We start from the raw sequence: 20,809 nt of genomic DNA, 5'->3' as shown, positions 1-20,809 counted from the left end.
AATCTCTGTAGGCTCATATATTTGAATGCTTGGGCATCAGAGTTGGCACTATTTGAGAAGGATTAGAGGTGTGGCCTTGTTGGAGGAAGTATGTCAGGGGTGGGGTGGCTTTGAAGTTTCAAAAGCTCAAGCTAGGCTCCATGTCTCTCTGCTCTTCCTGCTGCCTATAGATACATCTGTAGAATTCTAAGCTACTTCTCCACACATGTCTGTCTGTATGCCTCCATTCTCCCTACCATGATGATGTTGGACTAAGTAAGCCTCTGCAACTGAAAGCCAGCCTCAGTTAAATGCTTTCTTTTATAAGAGTTGCCATGGTCATGGTGTCTCTTTACAGCAATAAAACACTAAGAAAGGGTTTTTTGTGTTTTTGTTTTTTGCTCATTGTTGTTGGTTGATTTGGGCTTCTTAATAGTGTGTGTGTGTGTGTGTGTGTGTTTCTGTGATATGTGGTACCAATGGAGGCCAGAGAAGAGGGTGTCAGATCCCAGGAGCTAGAGTCACAGGTGGCTGAGAGCTGCCTGGTGAAGGATCTGGGAACCGAACACAAGACTTCTGGAGGAGCAGCAAGTGCTCTTACCCACAAACTATCTCTCCAGCTCTTTCTCTTGTTTTTGGAGACAAGATCTCATGAGGCCCAGGATGACCTCAAACCCACCATGTAGTTAAGGAAGGATGAAATACCATATATTCTCTCCCAAGTTATTCATGTACATGAAATTATAAAAATGCACTGAGGGGAGGTTATTAGTACTACTTGGGGTTTGTGTCATCAGGAACAGTGAACTCTACTCACAAAATGAGTTAATTTCATCTGGACAGCATCCAGAAAGGCAGAACATGCCTGACCCTGCAGACCCCAGATGCCACAGGTGATAGAAACTACAGTAAGAGTCTTAGATGTACTCTTTCTTCAATTTCTGCTGTGGCAGTACCCCACCGGTAGCCGTCTTCCAGAACATTTACATCACAGCGCAGCATGCCCGGTAAGACACGGCCTATGAAAACCTCTGAACTTCAAGTCGAGGTACAGATACTTGCTTTCATTCGAGTGCTTCCGCCTAAGGAGTTCATCAGCTGTGCTTGCGCCTTCTCTTGATAAATATTTCGGATCGCTAGAAAACACCTGCATCAGGATCTCATCTGAGGAAGGAAGCAGAGCCCGTTAACAGCGGCAGCACACATGGGTGGTATTTTGCTCTGTACATACGTCGCCCGCCCACGGGTGACTCGGACCAGAAGGAGTGACTCGCTCCACGGGTGACTCGGACCAGAAGGAGTGACTCGAACTCAGAGGACTCAGGGTGCCCTTCTCTAAAATGCTGTCGCAACTACACACTCATAGCTGCATCACCCTCCCAGCATAGGCAGCTAGAAACTCTGTCCCAGGCCTCAGATGTGGAGACACAGCACTCCTTCTCGTTGCCAGCGGCATTTGGGGTCCCCCTCTTTGGGCCCCCCCAGACTTCCCCTGGTGTAACATATTAAAAACAGGTTCCGAGCCAGAGATGAGGCAAAACGTGTGAAAGGTCACTGGGAGGCAAAGGTCACTGGGAGGCTTTAGCATAAAAACTCTCACAAGTAAGAGACGCCGAGATCAGTGAGGAGAGACGAGCGAGCCCTGGCCACTCTCCCAGGTGTTAGAGGCCCAGCATCCACATGCTGCCTCGCAACCTGTTTCAGACGTCTTGAGGCGTTCTTGGGCACTACATGTGACACACAGACATGCAGGCAAACACTCAAAACCCTCGTCCACATGAAATAAAGCTTTCTAAAAACTAGTGTAATGCTTCGGGGATAGATTTTTTTTTTAATGTTTTAATCTTTTTCCTTTTTAACACTCGAAGACATCTGTTTTTCCCTGGAATGTGGCTATTTTACCCCTTTACTAGGCTTTCTTTCCCAAGACACAAAAAGCAACCATTGAAAATCCCATTCATGCCTCAGGAGCTCTGAGACCACTCCCAAGATGTGCGTGATTTTTAAATTTTTTTCATACAATATATTTTGACTATATTCTTTTTTTTTTTTTTTTTTTTTTGAGACAGAGTTTCTCTGTGTAGCCTTGGCTGTCCTGGACTCACTTTGTAGACCAAGCTGGCCTCATACTCGAAGAGCCTCCCTGAGGGCTGAAATTACAGGCATGCACCCCACAGCGCCTGGCTTTGACCATTTTCATTCCCCTCCCCCAACTCTTCCCAGATTTTCTCCAGTTCCCTACCCACTCCACTTCATGTTCTGTCTCTTTCAAAAAAGCAAAACCCCAAGACAGGAAAACCCAAAGCATGAAAAGCAAAAAAACTTAAAAAAAAAAAAGAAAGAAAGAAATCAATAAGACAAAAAAAAATAATAATAATATACCAAAAAATAAAATAAAATAAAAGAGTCTGTTTTGTGTTGGCCAGCTGTTTTTGGGCATGGGCCCTCTCCTCAAGTACGGTGGATATACCCGTGACACTCTTGCTTTTGGAGAACACTGGTTTTCCCTCTCCTGGCAGGCATCAGTCGCAAGCAGCTTCTTGGTCAGGGGTAAGACTTTGCGTCCACTTCCCCTTCTCCATGCTGGGGTTTTGTCTGGTGCTCATGTGTGCTGTCACGGTATCTGTGAGTTCATATATGCAGCAGACATGTTGTGTCTGGAGAACACTGTTTCCTCAGGGTCATCACACCTCTGACTCTTACAGTCTTCCTGCCTCCTCTTCTACACAGATAGCTCAGTCCTGAGGGCAGGGGGTTGACAAAAATATCCCGTTTAGGGCTGGGTGTTCCGAAGACTCGGCCTCCATGCACTGTCTAGCTGCGGGTCTCTGTCAGTTATCATCTAGCACAAGAAGCAGCTCTAAAGGGGATATCTTTATCAAACTGCTCTCCCCATGGCTCGGGGATCTGTGTAGAAGAGCAGAAGAAAGGATTCTGAGACCCAGAGGAGGTAGATAAATAAGAGAGGGTTATTTTCCATACACAGCAGGTCTGGTGCATGTATGAACTCGGAGAGACTGTGACAGCACACACAAGACATGTACAAGTTCAAACCATCCCTAACCAAGAAGCTACTTGCAACTGATACCTTCTCAGAGGGGAAAAATCAGTTTTCTTCACTGGAGTGACATTGGGTGTATCCACCACACTACAGAGCAGGTCCCATGCTCAAGAGTAGTTGGCCAATGTGAAATGGGTTTAATGTTTGTTTTGTGCATGTGTGTGTGTGTGTGTGTGTGTGTTGGTTTTGTTTTGTTTTAGTTTGGTTTGGTTTGGTTTTTTTTGAGACAGGGTTTCTCTGTGTAGACCTGGTTGTCCTGGACTCACTTTGTCGACTAGGCTAGCCTTGAACTCAGAGAGATTCACCTGCCTCTGCCTTCCCGACTGCTGGAATTGCAGGTGTGCACCACTATACCCGGCTTGGGTTTTGGTTTTTGGTTTTTGGTTTGTTTGGTTTTTTTTTTTTCTTTCTTTTCTTTTTTTTTTTAAAGAGAGAGAAAGAACATGAAGTTGGTTGGCTAGGGAGCTGGGATCTAGGAGTAGCTAGGAAAGAGAAAAATATGATCAAAATATACTGTACGAAAAAAGTAAAAAGAAATGTAACACCCACATAATATTCTGCTAGTATATCTATAGTTAGTATTAAATATTAATTAGGTTTGTATAATTGACATGAGATTTTATTTTTATATGTCAAACTTTATGCCCTTCAGAGAAAACACTTGCAAAGATAAAACAAAATAAGACGTTCTAAAAAAGAAAAAAAGGAAAAAGACACTTCTTGCCAGCTCTGCTGATGTCTGAGCACCGGAAAAGATTCCTGGAGCTTTCCTGTCCCTTCAAGTTACATCTGGATCTTTGCTTTTCTCAAAACCTGAGTAACAGTTTCAGAGTAAAACAATGAGGCAGCGCTGGAGGGCTTCAAAGCCCTCACATAAGGTCTTCCCACAGCCCAGGTGTGAGCACTTGGACAGGTCTGGTCTGTTCTTGTCCCCTGGGCTGTTCCCACCCTCCCGGGCCCTGCAGCCACCTCCCGGTCCCTCTTGGAGAAGCAGAGCCTTTGTGGGCGTTTGCATTCCACTTGCCGCTTCTCTTCCTGGGACTGGGATACTTAGAGGAACCGATTTTAGCCACAAGGCAACGTGCTCCTTCCCTTTGAAGCAGCGGGAACAAGTTGCCTCAGAGACAAGCAGGAGACTTCTTCAAATGCAAACTCAAGTTTTCACAGCGTGAAGTGACTTACCAAATAGCTTAGCCAAGTGTTCCTCTTGCTGAACTTGATGTGAACTTGATGCAAATTCAGAGTCATTGAAGCCCATATAGTGGAGATGAGCTGTGGGAAAGCAAACTTGAGCTGTGGTTAAATCTTTCCTTGCACCCACACCCAGTCTCTCTGAAACCCCACCCCTCTGCAAGGCTCCTCAAGAGGAGCAACTCAGAACTGGCATCTTGGGCTCTTTCTCCTTGCTGTGAAAAAGGTTACTCTAGCAAATGCAACTTAAGGGAGAAAGAATTTGTGTTGGCTCGTGCTTCTAAAAGGACACAGTCCTTTACGGGGCAGAAGACATGGGGAAGGGGGCAGGAGCAGGATGCTGGCTGGTGATACCACATCCACGCTTAGCAAGCAACGAGAGATGCATGTGTGTGCATGCTTCCACAGTCAGCAAGCAACGAGAGATGCATGTATGCTCTGCACTGCTCCACTCACTTTCTCGACCTTCTACATGCCTTATACATACCTTATACAGCCCAGAAAGTGGTCCCACCCACATCAATTAATATAATCAAGATGACCCCTCACAGGCACTCCTAGAGGCCCATCTCTCAGATGCATCTAGATCCTGCACAGTTGAGAAGCAGCCATCACAGTGACCCTGGGCTTTCTTTGTCTGAGTGGCACGGGGCATCAGTGAAACATCTCCAAGTGTCTAAAGTCTGGGTCTGCAAGATGAGTTCAATCCCTGCTTGCCCAGCCCCGAGGGGGAGTGAGGGGAGGACAAGCCCCTGACTTCCAAGTGCACACCATAGCAAATGCACGTACGTACACACACACACACACACACACACACACACGAAACAAATGTGTGTAGAACCATTTCAAACAGCACAGAGCCCAGCAGAGGCCATTTCCCACAGTTTCCTCACAGACAATATGCACAGCCACTGAGTGATTTGTGTGCACACGCTGGCTCTAACTCCAGAAGAAACTTGGTAGAAGGGCCTGGGTGGTGGGCGCCCAGTGGTGTCAAGCAGGGCTGCTTAGAGCTAATAAATGGCAAAGACGCAGCTCTCCTCTCTCTGAGGAGTCGTTAGGACCAGATACACCTAGTCCTTAAGCACTTTGCTGAAAACATGTCGCACTGTATCAGCAAAACTTGCTGCAGGGCAAGCTGGCAAGATGATGCTTTATCGAGCGGCCTCCGAAGTGCACTGGCAGGATTATATGAGTTACAAAACTGCTTTCCTTACAGTGTAATTACAACCCAGCACATTCTTCTGGGTTATTACGATAAGTGATGACCCATTTTCAGTATTTCTCTTAATGGAGAAGGTCTCCTCTGCTGTTCACAGGTTTTGGGGCCAAGGTGCGTGCGTGCGTGCGTGCGTGCGTGCGTGCGTGCGTGCGGTTTTGATGTTGCTTTGTTTCGTGCAGGTGGCCAGCTGTTTTCTCTTAGCATTAGCATGGAGCGCAGGTTTCAACAGAGAAATCGGCTGTTCTACCCCAGGGCAAAGAGTTTACAAAGACCGAGGCAGGGATGGGTGCTGAGGAAGTAGTGAGGAAGTTCTGTATCCCCAGACTAGGTAGGGCACTCCTGGGCAGGAAACGGTAAAGTGTGGGCGACAAGAAAGTTGTAGCATTATGCCTAGCTTGTGTTACCAGGAACAATGTATCTCACTGAAAATTATACTCCTGCCCTCTGGACAACATCTACAGCGACAGGACCTGCCTGACCCTGCACAACAGAGACCCCACACCAAAATGAAAAACAAAAACCAGCCACAGCCGCATTTTAAATCACAGACTCCATAAATAAAGTTACATTGCAGGCTCCCGATATGCTTTCTTCACACCTCAGTTTGGTGTGGCTCCACCAAAAGCTGGGCTCTAAGATGCTCGTCTTGAGCATAGCACACCCAGTCCAACACAGCCTGTTTAAAAAGCTCACGCACACTGCGAACCCATTGACATATACTTGCTTTCATTCACGTCTCTCCCTGTCATCAATCTGCCAGCCGTTCTTGCGTCTTTTGATACATCGTCTAGATTTCTGGGAAACACCTGCAGCAGGATCTCATCTGAAGAGAAGCGAGAATCGTTAACAGCAGCAACACGTGCGATACTTTTTGTTCTGTGCCGACCTAGCGCGTTCACGGATACGGGGATGAATGACTCAAACCCAGGTGACGCAGGCTGCTGGGCTCCGAGATGCCAGGCCATCCTGATTGCACCAGATATCCCGGGCAGAGAGCATCACCCACCAAGCCCAGAAGGCTGGCAACTCTGCCCCACATTTCAGGTTTCCTTCTAGCTCAGTGTTCTCAAGCTGCGGGTTGCAGCTTTGGGGTCGATCGCCTAAGACCACAGGAAAACACCGGTGTTTACATTATGATTTGAAGCAGTAGCAAAATTGTAGTTACGAGGTAGCAACGAAAACAGTTTAGTGGTTGGGCATCACCACACATGAGCAGCATGTAATAAAGTGTTGCAGCACTAGAAGGTTGAGAGCCGCTGCTCTGACGTCATTCTGACCGACCTCTCGGGTGTCCCACGCTGCCCCGTGTACAAGCAAAACCTCTGTCTTACCTCTACAAGACTCACGTCTGAGACCTTGTTGCCTCTCCTAGGGCTTGCTCCCTTAAGATGCTAGTTACTCTAACAGGCCAGAGCCCACAGCCTGAAGCAACAGGTCAACCCTTTCCCTGCAAACCCCACCCTCCCAAGCTCTGCCCTGGGACAGTTAAGCTGTTCTGTCCCATGCTGTGCCATGGCTTTTACAGTTCCCAAGGAACGGTTCTACTCAGTGCCCGGCTCCTCCATGCTCCTGTCATGTAGGCTGTAACAGACTGAATCCCACTAATGGTGGGACTTCCTAATACACACACACACACACACACACACACACACACACACACACACACACGATATAAAAGCCAGATTCTTTTGCTGGAAGGATTTCTTTGAAGGCTCTCCTCTGGCCTTCCCCATCATCCTGTCAGTTTCTCATTTTAAGCTTTTCCTCTGCCGTGGTTTAAGTGGGCAACGCCTCCCAGGGGCTTGCGTGTTTGGACACCCCTGTCCTCAGTTAGGGGTGCTCTTTGGGGGAGATTATAGAACTTTTAAGAGGCAGAGCCTTGCTAGAGGAACTATATCTTTGAGGATAGGTTTTTGAGGTTTATGATTTTTGTCCCACTTCCTGTTCAATCGTGTGTATGTGTGTGTATGTCAAAAACAAAAGCAAGCAAGCAAGAAAACAAACACCTCAAGTTTACAGGCCTGGGCTGCAGCTCTATGGTAGGGTACTTTCCTGGCAAGCGTAAGGCTCCAGGTTTGGGCCCTAGCAGTACCCCTCCACTGGACCTAATGCTGAGGACATGGACACACATCCTTTAATGTCCCCCCAGTGGGCCCCAACTCAGCTTGGTGCCTCATGCCCTCTGCTAAGCAGAAATCATCCAGGCAGGCCTGGTGTGGTGGGCCGGTGTGGGGGGCTGAGGTGGAGCCACGGCTCCTGGGAACTTCCACTAGCAGCCCTCATGTTGAGAAGCAGAGACCCTACCAGGGTTTGGTTTATCGATCCGTTTGCTTAATTTTGGGGTACTTGGATACCTAGAGGAACTGCTCCTTAACCACAGGCAGGATGCTTGTCTTCCCTCCTGCCCAAACCACCAGGAACAGGCGACGTCTTCAAGTCCAGCCTCAGCTTCCACGGGGGACTACTTACCAAAGAGCTTAGCCAAATCTTCATCGAGATGCTTTGAATCTGAGGAAAACTTGTTCTCCACACCTGCAGGAGGAAAAAAAAGAGATTCACTGTGATTAAATCTTCCACTGCTCAGGCACGCATGACGGTGCTCACCTGTGACCCTAGTACTTAGGGGTGAACGGGAGTTCTTGGCCAACCTTTCCTACAGAGAAAACTCAGGGCCAGCTTGAGCCACATGACCCTGTCTCAAAACAAACTTTCATGTGTGCATCACCCCCACCGCGCTACAGACACCCCAAGATCCCAGTGCGTACCTGATCCCGTACACAGTACCAAACCCCATGTGTTTTTCCTACTTAACTGTTACTTATCATGCATGGCGGCCATAACTTTTACCACCTGTGGTATAATACCAAACAGGCACTAATTTTGCTTGCCTTCTTCACAATTGCATGGATGGAAGATTTGCTCGGGGGTGCTGTGGCTGAGGTTTAGTGGCATAGCCCATGTTCAAGGTCTGAGTTCAGTTAATCCCAACTGAACATCCTAGCATCCAATTCCCTTCTTCCTGTAGCCAAGAACGTTTGTCTCATTATTTAAAGGAAGCACATTTCACAGTTTTTGTCATTTCGGTAGGTGGGTTGGTTTACATGGAAGGGTTTGGAATGATGTGGATAAGGAGTCACTTTGGCCAGTTTGGGAAAAGAGGGCAAATGCTATTTAACTGTACACACATTTTCACTGTGGACCTGCAATGTGAGGATGCTCAGAGTACCCAAGGCTAGCCCGTTCATTCGGCATAAGAAGGTAGGTGTGTGTGCATGTGTAGAGAGTTGACTTGGGTTTTAAGATCGGGTTTGACTACGTAGCCTGGGTTGATGATAGTTCCTTGTTCCTGCCTTTATCTCGTCTTTCTTTTTCTTTCTCCTTTTTTCCTTCTTCCTTTTCTCTTTCTCCTTTCTTTCTCTTTTCTCTCTTTTTTCCTTTTTCTTTCTTTCTTTTCCTTTCTTTCAAGACAGGGTTTACATGGCAAATTCCCTATGTATCGCAGACTGGCCTTGAACTCCTAATCCTACCACTTTTAGCTTTCAGGTGCTTGGGTCACAGCAGTGTGCTGCCAAGCCTAACCGGGCACAAAGAGCTTCTGGCGTTGCCATTAACAACTGAAAAGGGTGCTTTGTTTTGTTTTGTTGTTGGGTTTGGTTTTTCGAGACAGGATTTCTCTGTGAGCTCTGGCTGTCCTAGACTCACTTTGTAGACCAGGCTGGCCTTGAATTCGCAGAGATCCTCCTGCCTCTGCCTCCCAGGCGCTGGGATTCAAGGCCTGCGCCACCATCACCTGGCCAACTGAGAAGTTTAAGGTGCAGATGCCGGTAGTGTGGATTAACTCATGGCCCTTGGCACTCCTGCACCCCAGACTTTCCCTGGCACTTGGGGCTCCCACTGGGGGAGTCTGGAAACCTGTGGAGAGCTGAGTCATTTCACGGTTGCCTATTCGGGCTTTGTTTGAGTTGGGGTTCATCTTAAACTCCCAATGTGCTGATCTTCCCATCTCCACCTCCCAAACGTTGGGACCTCACGTGTGGGCCACCACGCCTGGCTTACAGTGATGAGGCTTTTCCCACGCTAGGCAAACGGTCAACCAACTGAGCCACCCCAGTGCCTTATGCTCCTTGTGCTCCGCCACTGAGCTACCTCCCAGCCTTGAGGCTTCCCTGCAGTGACCGAGCAGTGTCTGGACAGATCTCCTTGATTCAAGGTCAGGGCTAGCTTTTCCTTTCTGAGTGTGCAAGCCCACCAGGAAACCTACCCTCTTTCAAAGTGGTCCGCAGGACATGGCAGCCCCTGTTCCGAGAGTCACCGAACATTCATGAAATGCCCCTAAAAATCTGACGCTCCACATACAGCTAGTGACAGGGCTCACTGCACAGAGTGCCCTGACGGACATGAGAGGAGATGAAGCAAGCATGTGTGCACATGTGGCTTTCAACTGCAAAAACCGTGAAGAGATTTTTCGTTTGTTTGCTTGCTTGCTTGATGTAGGCTGTCCTAGTTCCTGGACTCAAGCCATTCTTCCACTTCAGTTTCTCACGAATCTGGGCTACAGACACAGCCCGCCCCTCCTGGAGGGTGGCCAGGCCTTCACAGGGACACCGCTTCCAGGTAGGATGGCTTTCTAGGAAGTAACACAAAGGTGCTTTTGTTTCTCTGAGAGGCAGGAGCATCATTAAGAGCTGGTACAAAGCCAAGGAGCAAATGATCACAGGAGCCTTGCGGAGGGTTTTACATTTTTTAAACACTCATTATTGTGTATGTGTATGGTGTGTGCACATGTGTGCCATAGTGTGTGTGTGTGTGTGTGTGTGTGTGTGTGTGTGTGTGTGTAGAGGTCAGAAGACAACGCTATGGAATCAGATCGATCGTCCCATCTTCATGGGGTTCTGGGGTTTGAACTCAGGTCATCAGGGTTGCACGGTAAACATTTTACCCCCTGAGCCATCTCACCCCTTGGGATTTTGTGTATCCTGGGAGAGTGCTTTCTTTCTCCTCTTTTCCAGCCGCCATTCTGATTGAAAGTTTCACGGCTTAAAGTAATGCCTCCTGTGGGGGTCGACAAGATGGCTTGTCAGATACAGGGGCTCCTGTCAAGTTCAGTCTCCAGGCTATACGTGGTGCAATGCGAGAGCCTACTCCTGCGAGTTGTCCTCTGGCCTCCATATGCCAGGGGGGAACATGTTTGTCGGTCATCTTCACTTCCCCCCGATAAATAAAGTGCCTGAGAGAGAGCCGTGCCTCCCTGAGCCGTGTGTACAGAGCAGCACTTGTCTTCCGTGGCAGGTGATGCTATATGATTGGCATACATAACTGTCGGGAGCCAAAACTGGAGCTTCCTCCACTAATTTCTATGATCTATGTGCTCACAGACGAAGCAGCTTCCCACTGACAGGCGTCCACGGAATGTGGTCAGCCTGTCAGTCTAGCAACCAGCAAGACCATCAAAATCAAAGAAGGAAACCTGACGCGTGCTTTGAAAAGCCGTGTTCACGATACCACTGTTCATGAAAACCAGTGAGGACAGGCCGAACGTCCGTGAGCTGATAAACAGAGAAATGAAGGCAGCAGAGTGTCGCTCAGTCTTTGAAGAGCACAGAGGAGCACACGTTCCATAAACGAGCCTGGAAGTGTGCTAAGGGAAAGACGGCAGGCACAAAGCCCACGTGTCCTGTGATGCCATTCACAGGAAGTATCAGGAATAAGTAGCCCATAGAACAGACAACACTGCAGGCCTTGTCAAGGATTACAGGTAAAGAAGGGAAGATAATGAGTAATGACCACAGTTGTTTTTAGGGCTAATGAAAGTGTTCTGAAATTAGGTACTGGTGATTTAGTTCTCTGTTCACACACTAAACTCCCCAGGAGTACATAGCTTTTAGGGTAATTTTCTCTTTCTTTTGTTCATTTTTTCTTTCTTTCTCTCTCTCTTTCCCTTCCTTCCTTCCTTCCTTCCTTCCTTCCTTCCTTCCTTCCTTCCTTCCTTCCCTCCCTCCCTCCCTCCCTCCCTCCCTCCCTCCCTCCTTCCTTCCTTCTGTCTATCTTTCTTCCTTCCTTCCTTTTGAGATGGGGTATTGCTATGTTGCCCAGCCTGGTTTTAAACTCAGAGGCATAACAACAACAATGTTGATGGAATTAGAAGTGATTCATGTCAACAGGTGACTTTTATTGTTGCTACCGCCCTAAGGTTGTCATTTTAAAACTTCTGTGTGTGTGGATGGAATGGTACACACCCTTGTAATCCCAGCACTTAAGAAGCCAAGGAAGAAGGATCGCATGTTCAAAGCCAGCCCAGGCTGTCCTGCCTCAGAACACAAAAACCAACAGGGAAGCAAGCAGACACACACTAACCAGGAAGCACCCGGAACATCGCAGAGAAGCGCTTTTCCCACACTCGCCCGACTGCTGAGGTCGGCGGAAGCTGGAACAGAGCAGCACTCTAGCTAGGATGATGAGGCGCTGTCTTACGACCCCCGCTCCCCCGTACCTGCACCAGGAACATTCCGCCCTCCTCCTCTCACACAGCACCTGGTGGAGCCAGGACCGAGTCATCCTCATCCGAGAGCACAGGGGGGTCTGCTCACGGAGCACAGGTATGCCAGACCCCCAAAATGGGGGAAGAGCATCCTACTCTGCTTTCTGTTGCTGTGACAAACAACATGATCAAAAGCAGCGTGGGGAGGAAAGGACATGCTTACAGCCCATCCTTGAGGGAAGTTAGGGAGAAACCGAAGCCATGGAAGCATGCTGCTTCCTGGTTTGCTTCCCCTGACAGCCAGGAATACCCATCACAGGAGGAACAGCATTGTCTGCAGCAGCGAGAGCAGCTTCTAAATGTCAGGGAAGAAACACAAGAGCCGCTTGATGGAATCCAGCAGTCAGGCCACATCCTTTTTCTCCGTGCAACTCTCTCTCTCCTTCTATGCCATCCTTTACTTGATAACCAATGTCAGCAGAGCAGGCCAGCTTGATCCTGCTCTGTTCTAGTGAGTTCTCTCTCTTGACATATATACGTATGTCATTTATATACATATATGTATATGTCTCTGTCTCTCTGTATCTCTTTGTTTATCTCTCCCTCCTTCCTCCATCTACTCCCTCCTCACCACCCTCTTCTTTCCTTTATCTGTTTCCTCCCAAAGATCATAGTCTGTCCTGGTAGGTTAGGTCTTTGTGGTCAGCATCAAGTGAGACAGGCTTGTTCTACGCTATGTAATGGTATATCTTTACCTCTCTTTTCAGTCCGCCTTTAGCCAAAATTTCCTCAGTGGTTAAGAAGTTTGCTGCTCTTGCAGAAGACCTGAGTTCAAATCCCAATACCCACATCAGGCAGCTTACAACTGCCTGTAACTCCATCTCCCAGGGGATCCAACTCCTCTAGCCTTTCTATAGCCAAGGCTATACAGAGAAGCCCTGTCTCAAAAAAAGTCTTAAAGGTCTGAAACTGCCAGAGCAGTGGTTCTTGTCTTTTTTTTTTTTTTAAGATTTATTTATTTATTTATATTTATGTAGTATTCTGCAGGCCAGAAGAGGGCACCAGATCTCATTATAGATGGTTGTGAAACACGGTGTGGTTAACTGGGACTAGAACTCAGGACCTTTGGAAGAACAGCCAGTGCTCTTAACCTCTAACCATCTCTCTAGCCCCAGAGCAGTAGTTCTTAATCTGTGGGTCATGACCTGTTTGGCAAACCTCTATCTCCCCCAGCCAAAAAAAAATTAAATTCATAACAATAGCAAAATTATAGTTATGAAGTAGCAACAGAAATAATTTTATACTTGGGGTCACCACAACATGAGGAACTGTATTAAGGGGTCACTGTATTAGGTGAAGCACCACTGCCCTACAGGAAAAACACTGCAAGATCTAGACACAGGGAAGGACTTTCTCATAAGACTCCAGTCCCGCACAGAAGACGACCCCGGTCATGGTGAGACCCTGTTAGTGAAGGCATCACATGTTCCGGCAGGGAGACAGAGCATTCCCGCTGGCCTAGACTTGGAGCACCCTCTCTGCAGTAGCCCCCAAAGTATTGGAAGGTGCCATTCAGGCTGCTGGAGAGAAATTGTCGTTGTCGTTTCTTACTTATTTATTTTGTGTGTGTAAATGTTTTGCCTTCGTGTATGTCAATAGAGCGTGAGCGTGTGTCAGATCCCCTGGAGCCGAACTTAGGAGTTATTGTGAGCTACCGTGTGTGGGGGGGAATCAAACCTGGGTTTCATGGCCATTTCTCCAGCCAGTGTCACCCAGTCTTGCTGGGACGTGGACCGGGCATGCTACCCTACCAATCAGCCAGGCAAACTGTACCCACGGGCACAACGGTGGCAAGTCGTTATAGGAGGCAGCCAACCAGATTCTAATTGGATTTGAGGCCCACCCTGGGTTAGAAAGTTCGTGTCTGGTACCTCAAGCCTGGTCAAAGGCCCATGGCTAAGGAGGTCGTGGACCCAAGTGCGGAAGGCTCTGCTGTTGCTCTGCTCAGCGATTAGGGCGTAACTGTCGGGCGACCTTGCTGTGTGCATAGGTTAGTGCCGCTGTCCGCTTCAGCCACAGAAGCCCCTTTCCGCAGTGACACTGGTCAGTGATGAGGATAAGTGAGTTTCGAATTCTCAGCCATACATGGACGTCCACATCACCCCTTCCCAGCTTCAGGGAACAGTGCAGAGGGGGAGAAAAGAACGAAGAGCTGGAGGAAGTCATGGAGTGTGGGGAACCCTGACTTCCAGGTCTGACGCAGCCACCACACTCTCCGACTCACAGCAGCCATGATTATCTGCACAAAACCTCTGCATTAGGCCCAACGACACGACACCCTGTCGTAGAGGGGGAATGAGCTGACGAGGGCTCACCCACTCCCTGAGGGGGTATATGCGGTCAATGATTGCATCTTCAGTGGCATAGCCACTTCTGCAGGCAAGCCCTCACCCTCCTACTCTAAGCAGCCTAATGGAACGCACTGGACTATTTTTAAACAGAGATGAAGTTACAAGAGGGGCTCACTGGGACGAGGAAGGGAACTGGTGAGAGTGGGATGAGAACAAGAGACGGTAAGAGGTGAATATAAACAAATACATTACACGGAAGTTTGATAATGCACGTTGGGTGTAATTAGTATATGCTAATTAGGGGGAAGATTTTGAGACAGGGTTTCTCTGTGTAGCCTTGGCTGTTCTGGACTCACTTTGTAGACCAGGCTGACCTTGAACTCACAGTAATCCACCTACCTCTGCCTCCCTGCGTGCTGGGATTAAAGGTGTATACCACCATGGCCACCTTAGTATGCGCTGATTTTTATAATACATATGTATGGATAAGATTAGGGGGTTTGTGCATAGCTTAGGGGTTTGTGCATAGCTGTTCTATTGATCTTCCTATTTTTGAGATGCCTGAAAAGATTTATTTTAATGAAGGGCTAAGTCTTATGGAATCATCTTACAAAGCTCTAGAATTTGAAGATGCATCACAGGGAGGTTAAGTTCATTAGGACAGAAATCAAAACAGGAAGGAAAACTTCTCTTATGCTATGCCCTTCTCCCAAGGTACCTGGCCTCGTGGGGAACTGAGGAAGGTAGAGAAAGGAGGACAGGAGGAGGGCTCACCGTCCCAGCCTCGGCAGGAGGGGGCCACCAGCAGGCCTGACTGAGGCACCCTGTGAGTCTCGTCCATCCCTCCAGTTGCCATGATAATATACTTGTGATGGTACCTTCGGTCACAGAGATAGAGTAGGGCTCTGCGCCCCACTGGCCGCCCAGGAAGAGAACAAAGGAGAAGAGCACAGCGTCGCTCATCTTTGCCACAGCCAGTACAGCATCAGGAAGGAGCCATTCTCCCAGATTTCCTGCAGACAATGACAGCCTTGGGTTCCAGGATGCTGTGGAACCCACGCTCTGTGAGATCATACTGGGAGAGGGCTGAGTCTACAGTCAGGGCCCGAGAAGGATGAGAGTGGCCTCATACAGCCTCTCTCTTCACTCTCGGCTCTCTGAGGCCTTCTTAATCTAGGTTCTGGGTGCTCTAGAATCTAAAGGTGGGGATGTATCAATAGGACTCTTAGGATACACAGGATAAAGCCAACTGTGGCCAGCTAGAAGTAGCTAGAACCAACAAGAATACAGTATTGACCAACACATCACAGTAACGGGAGGGACTGTACCTCGGTGGTAAAGGGCTTGCTTAGCCCATGAGGCCCCAAGTTGCATCCTCAACACCCGGAAAACAAAAAGGGTCACATTACCAAGGGGTAGAAGTGTAATCTCTGCAGGCTGGAACGCGAAGGGCCACATGTTAAAGAGCTAATCACCAGCCAGGCTATTGGAAAAGGTAGACCCTACAGGACGCAGGCCTGAGCTGGAAGATCACCAGAAGCTGGCTCTTGCAGGGGTGTGGTGGTTTGAATAAGAATGGCCCCATAGGCTCCTGTATTTGAACGATTAGTCACCAGGGAATGGCACCACTTGAGAAGGGTTAGGTGGTGTGGCCTTGTTGTGGTGAGAGGTCTAATAACTCCAAAGCCCCCAGAGACCCCCAGAAGGCCCCAGTCTGTTTGGCTAATCTGACTCTATGACAGGCTTCATTTTCAACTTTGCCTAACTAGGCCTGAGTTTCTGTTTTTCCAGAATACAAAACATCAGTTTCTGGGAAAACAAACAAACAAACAAAAAAACAAACAAAAACCTGCAACTTGCAGACAGCCAATCAACTTAAAGTTTAACACATGGGCTTCAGCTAAGTATAATGACTCAGCAAACTTGAGGAAAAGTCCTTAGCAACTCTGGAAAGTTCCTAAATGCTTAGCCAATCGTAAATTCCCCATACCTCCTGAGTCACTAGTAACCTATCAGCTGAAAGGATACCTCACTTCTTCTGGAAATCATCTTAATTGGTGTTAGATTGGGCCTGCCTACTCACTTCGTGGTCTCATTCTAAAGAATGGTGGCTCCGACTTGCAGGTAAATTTCTGCAGAATAAACACTCCTTCCTTTTGCGTACTGCATGAGTCTGGGGTCTTTCTTCGGTGATTCTCGGGCCCCAACAGGAGGAGGTGTGACCTTGTGCTAGGGTCCAGAATTTGCTGAAGGAATAACCCAGACTCGGATAGTAGGTAAACAGCAGGGACAGTTTAGTTCTGCAGAAGTCCAGCATGCGGACATCACCAGGAAGAATGGTGACCCTGAAATGAGCTCGCAAACTCAATTTAAAGCCAGTTAGGGGCCTTTAAAACCAGTTCAAACCACTTCAGACTGGTGGTTGAGCAAGCAGTTGGGCCATCTTCTCTTCCCCAGGCCAAAGACCTTGGCCGTCTCTGGTTGGTTGCCCCTTTTCTGCAGTTTTTCCTGTAACTGGTACCTCATTTCTGAGAAATGGGAGTTTAAGCCTGTTCTGCCTAGCAAGGAACTGGTTTGTCATGGAGTCGGCCAGGCTTGTACAATTAGGGTCTCTCAGTTGGAGGAAGTGTGCCACTGGGGGGTGGGCTGTGAGGCCTCAAAAGCCCATGCTAATCCCAGTGTCTGTTTCTCCCTGCTGCCTGTGGCTCCAGACGAAGAACTCTCCGCTGCTTTTCCAGCACCACAGTTGCCTGTGTGCCGCCATGCTCCCCAACGTGCTGATAATGCTCACCTGCTCAAACTGTTACAAGAATCTCCATGGCCATGGTGTCTCTTCACAGCAACAGAATCATGACTAAGACACTTCTTGGCCATTGGAAGGGGAGCAACCACTCCTACTCCTTGCCATGATGTTTTGTCTCTCTACAGGCTTAACAACACTGGATCCATGGACTAAATCCTGTTAAACCAGTAGTCAAAGGAAACATTTGCTCTTATTAAGCTCTTTTTCTAAGGTAATAACTAACCTCCCCAATATAATAAAATGATTGCACCAGATAAAGCATAAATGTTTTGATGCAATTGTGTCATTTCTCATAGGCCACTATGTCCTTTATTAAGTTTTAGAAGTATTGGACTATTTTAAGAGACTATTTAAATATATTTAATGTAAAGGAATTTTAATTCAGAACATGGCTGCTCTGGCAAGAGATCACATCTAAAAATCTTCTAGGTCTTTGTGATTCAGCTGGAATACAAACACACCTTTATTCCAGGAGACAGAGGCAAACATATCTGACTTCAAGGCCAGCCTGGTATAGAGCAAATTTCGGATAAAGAAAAGCTTAGATCCAAGTGTGGTGGTACATACCTTTAATCCCAAACAATGAAGGTAAAGTTAGTTTGTAGAAGGAAGCACCCATGTTTGAAAGTGATGTCTAATTGAGTGGCAGAAAAAGTGATGAATGAGGGAAAGACTTGACAGAATAGGGCACACCTAACTCTCACAAGAGCCGAGAGGAAAGGGAAGCTGCTTAAGCGAGCAACACAGAGAATGAGAGAGGGAGTAGGCAGTTTTACTTGGAGAGTTTTACAGAGAAAGGTTGAATGAGAGAACAAGCTAGACACAGGTGAAGACAGAATAAGCCCGAGAATGAGAAGGAGCCAGAAAATTAGAAAAGATAGCTGGAGTTAGTTTGAGGCCCAGCAGAGCAATTCAGAGACTGAAAGAAAAGTCAGATTGAATCAGTCAGCTGGGAGAGGAGTTTGAGCCAGAACAGCTGAGTTGAACCAGCTAGCCCAGGGCTCAGAAAGAACAAGAAAGGGTGAGCTTATTAAACAGTAAGTCTCAGAGGCTGGAAACATTTTAGGTTAGATTGTACAGAGGCTGGAAGCTTCCAGAATGAGGCCTAGGTTAGCTGACAGAGGCAATAAGCCTCCACGATGACAGGAAATTAAAAGCTCCTTTTACAATTTAACTATACTTTTTTTTTAAAAAAAAAAGCATTTTCCTTTAGTGCTAGTCCCACAAATTATGTAGCCAGCCCTCTGTGATATGCAGTGACTATGGCCAGGGATAAACCGTGTGAAGTGGCTAGGATGGAGGAAATCCTCTGAAGACAGCTCAGAGAGACAGTTACATGATGGATGAGGGAGGGCCGGAGGGCTGTCTTAGCAGCTGAGAGCACTGTGCAAGGTTATGCACCCTTGCAGACTGGCGTTCAGATCTCAGCGCCCACAAACAAACCAAGTATGGTGCTGAGCGCAGTGTCGCCCAGCACTAAGATGGGCAGAGAGAAGATTGCTGGCAGTCACTGCCAACCTAACCAAAAAATGGGAGCCCCGGATTAGTGAGAGACCCCCTCAGAGGAGCATGGAGGGAGAGGCATAGAGGTGTGTATGCACTACACACATACATGACACATAGCAGCCACAGAGCTCTTGCTAACCCTGATGTATTAGCTTGCTAGGGTCACTAAGTGTAGCACAAAGATTATTTTCTCACCAGTCTGGAGGCTGGAAGTCTGAGATCAAGATGCTAGTATACTGAGTATTTCTGCAAGCCCAGAGAAAGAGAGCTCTTCTTGGACTTGGCCTGAAGGCAACCATTTCCTGTCTGTGCCTGCAACACCACTTTCTCTGCATACGGATCAGGGTCCAATGGCCTCTTACATGGACGTCATTTGCCACTGGACTGGAGTCCACCCTCATAGCCTCGTTTTGACTTTGTTACCTTTGTAAAGACTCTAAATCCAAATACACTCATACTCTACGGCTCCGAGGTTAGGATTTCAGCACCTAAATGTGGACCAGTTCAATCCATCACAGCAGGGATAGTTTATTTCTCTAGAATACTTTCAAGAAAAAAAAAAAAGAACTATAAACACACACAAACCAATAATATTTAAAGGATAAGAGGACATGAATTTCAGGAGTAGGAGGGAAATGACAGGCTTTGAGAAAGGAGATAGAAGGGGAAGTCTCAAAAAATAAGATTAAAGTTAAAATTTGTAAAAAGAAATTACTGCTTAAAATTCTAGTTCATGTATATGTTTATGTAGTTCAAAATATCCAAACATTTAGATGTAAATATAAAAGTGCTTATTTTAAAGATGCACATTAAGTAATTTTAATATGATATACATATTTAAAAAAACAATATATTACACAAAGGGTTTACTAGTTTTTCTCTAATACCTTCCCTTTGATCATAGAAAGTGAAAAATTTTAACGGTGTGTGTGTGTGTGTGTGTGTGTGTGTGTGTGTGTGCATGTCTATGTGAGTGAACGCCAAATGTGTGGATGTCTTTGGAGCTGAAAAGATTGTAGGATGCCCTGAAACTGGAGAAACAAGTGCTGAGAGCTGCTTCCTCCTCCCCCCAGGGGCATGTGAAGTAAATGTTTTATTTTGTTTTGTTTTGTTGGGACAGGCTCTTATTTACTGTTCTAATTGGCCATGTGAACCTCGGGGAGTAGGGCCTAAAAATAAGGTAGACTAAAGTCTCATGCAACAGCCAGTGTTTTTTCTTCAGAGCATCAGACAGTTTATGCTCTGCCCTTAAGAAGAGTCACGTGAGTAAAGTGTGTCCAATTCCAAGGGCAAGTCGCATCCGGTGGACAAGCTGCGTGTGGCAGGCCAGCCACCCAAAGCAGCATAAACACTGACAGTCAAGGAAGCGCACGCCTATTCGCCGCACCTGGGAGGGGCACGAGAGCACATTCCCAGACCAAGTGTGTGATTTTGAAGAAACTGAGGTCCCAAGACTCTTGTTTTCTTGGAGTTTTCTCACAAGCATTCAAGAGTTCCCCTGCAAGACTCCATCCTTGGACCATGTTCTAGCAGGTGTCTCTGTCCCGGCTGTCCTGGACCTCCCTCTGTAGACCAGGCTGGCCTCAGTCGCAGAGCTCCGCCTGCCTCTGCCTCCCGAGGGCTGGGCTCAAAGATGTGCACCACCAAGCCCGGCTGACTGGTTTTTGAGATGTGTAGTATATGTAATATGTAATATTCTTGATATAAGTAATGTATGTTCTGTGTCATTGTTTCTGCCGAGCTCTGCATCGGGCTCTTACATTTTGAATAGTTTCCATAGTTATTTGAAAATTTTTGTTTTTTGTTGTTTTTGTTTTTTCTGAGACAGTTTCACTGTGTAGCCCTGGCTGTCCTGGAGCTCCCTCTGTAGACCAGGCTGGCCTCAGTCGCAGAGCTCCGCCTGCCTCTGCCTCCCGATTGCGGGGATGAAAGGCGTTAAAGTTGCTACCACTGCCTGGCTTACACTGGAGATTTTTTTATTAAGAATGATTATGTAAATTTGGGGGCATGCATCTGTTTATTGAGACAAGGTCTCCTCCTGAAGCCGGAGTAGCAGATTCTGGCTAATCTTGCTGGCCAGCTTGCTGGGGACCCCCTGCCCTGACTCCTAACTATTTGCTGGAACTGCAGCAGGCCTGTTGGACTTTTACATGGGTCCCAGGGATCAGAACTCTGCTCCCCACACTGACATAGTGAATACTTTACCCACTGAGCCGTC

At 47.4% G+C, this 20,809-nt stretch overlaps 1 protein-coding gene across 1 annotated transcript in view; it reads right to left on the bottom strand.

Annotated features, from left to right (window-relative positions):
• Nucleotides 1-20,809, bottom strand: part of C16H2orf92 (chromosome 16 C2orf92 homolog) — a gene marked incomplete at its 5' end in the record, with an annotated part of 34,841 nt that overhangs the window by 10,701 nt on the left and 3,331 nt on the right. The window contains 4 exons of the mRNA XM_060368959.1: nt 1,009-1,143; nt 4,223-4,312; nt 6,178-6,276; nt 7,923-7,985. Coding sequence (XP_060224942.1) covers nt 1,009-1,143; nt 4,223-4,312; nt 6,178-6,276; nt 7,923-7,985 — 387 coding nt within the window. The remainder of the gene's footprint in view (nt 1-1,008; nt 1,144-4,222; nt 4,313-6,177; nt 6,277-7,922; nt 7,986-20,809) is intronic.

Source organism: Meriones unguiculatus, chromosome 16 (assembly GCF_030254825.1).
Source record: "Meriones unguiculatus strain TT.TT164.6M chromosome 16, Bangor_MerUng_6.1, whole genome shotgun sequence".
Lineage (NCBI taxonomy): Eukaryota > Metazoa > Chordata > Mammalia > Rodentia > Muridae > Meriones > Meriones unguiculatus.
The sequence above is the reverse complement of the archived record's forward strand: the minus strand, read 5'-3'. Positions and strand labels throughout refer to the sequence as shown.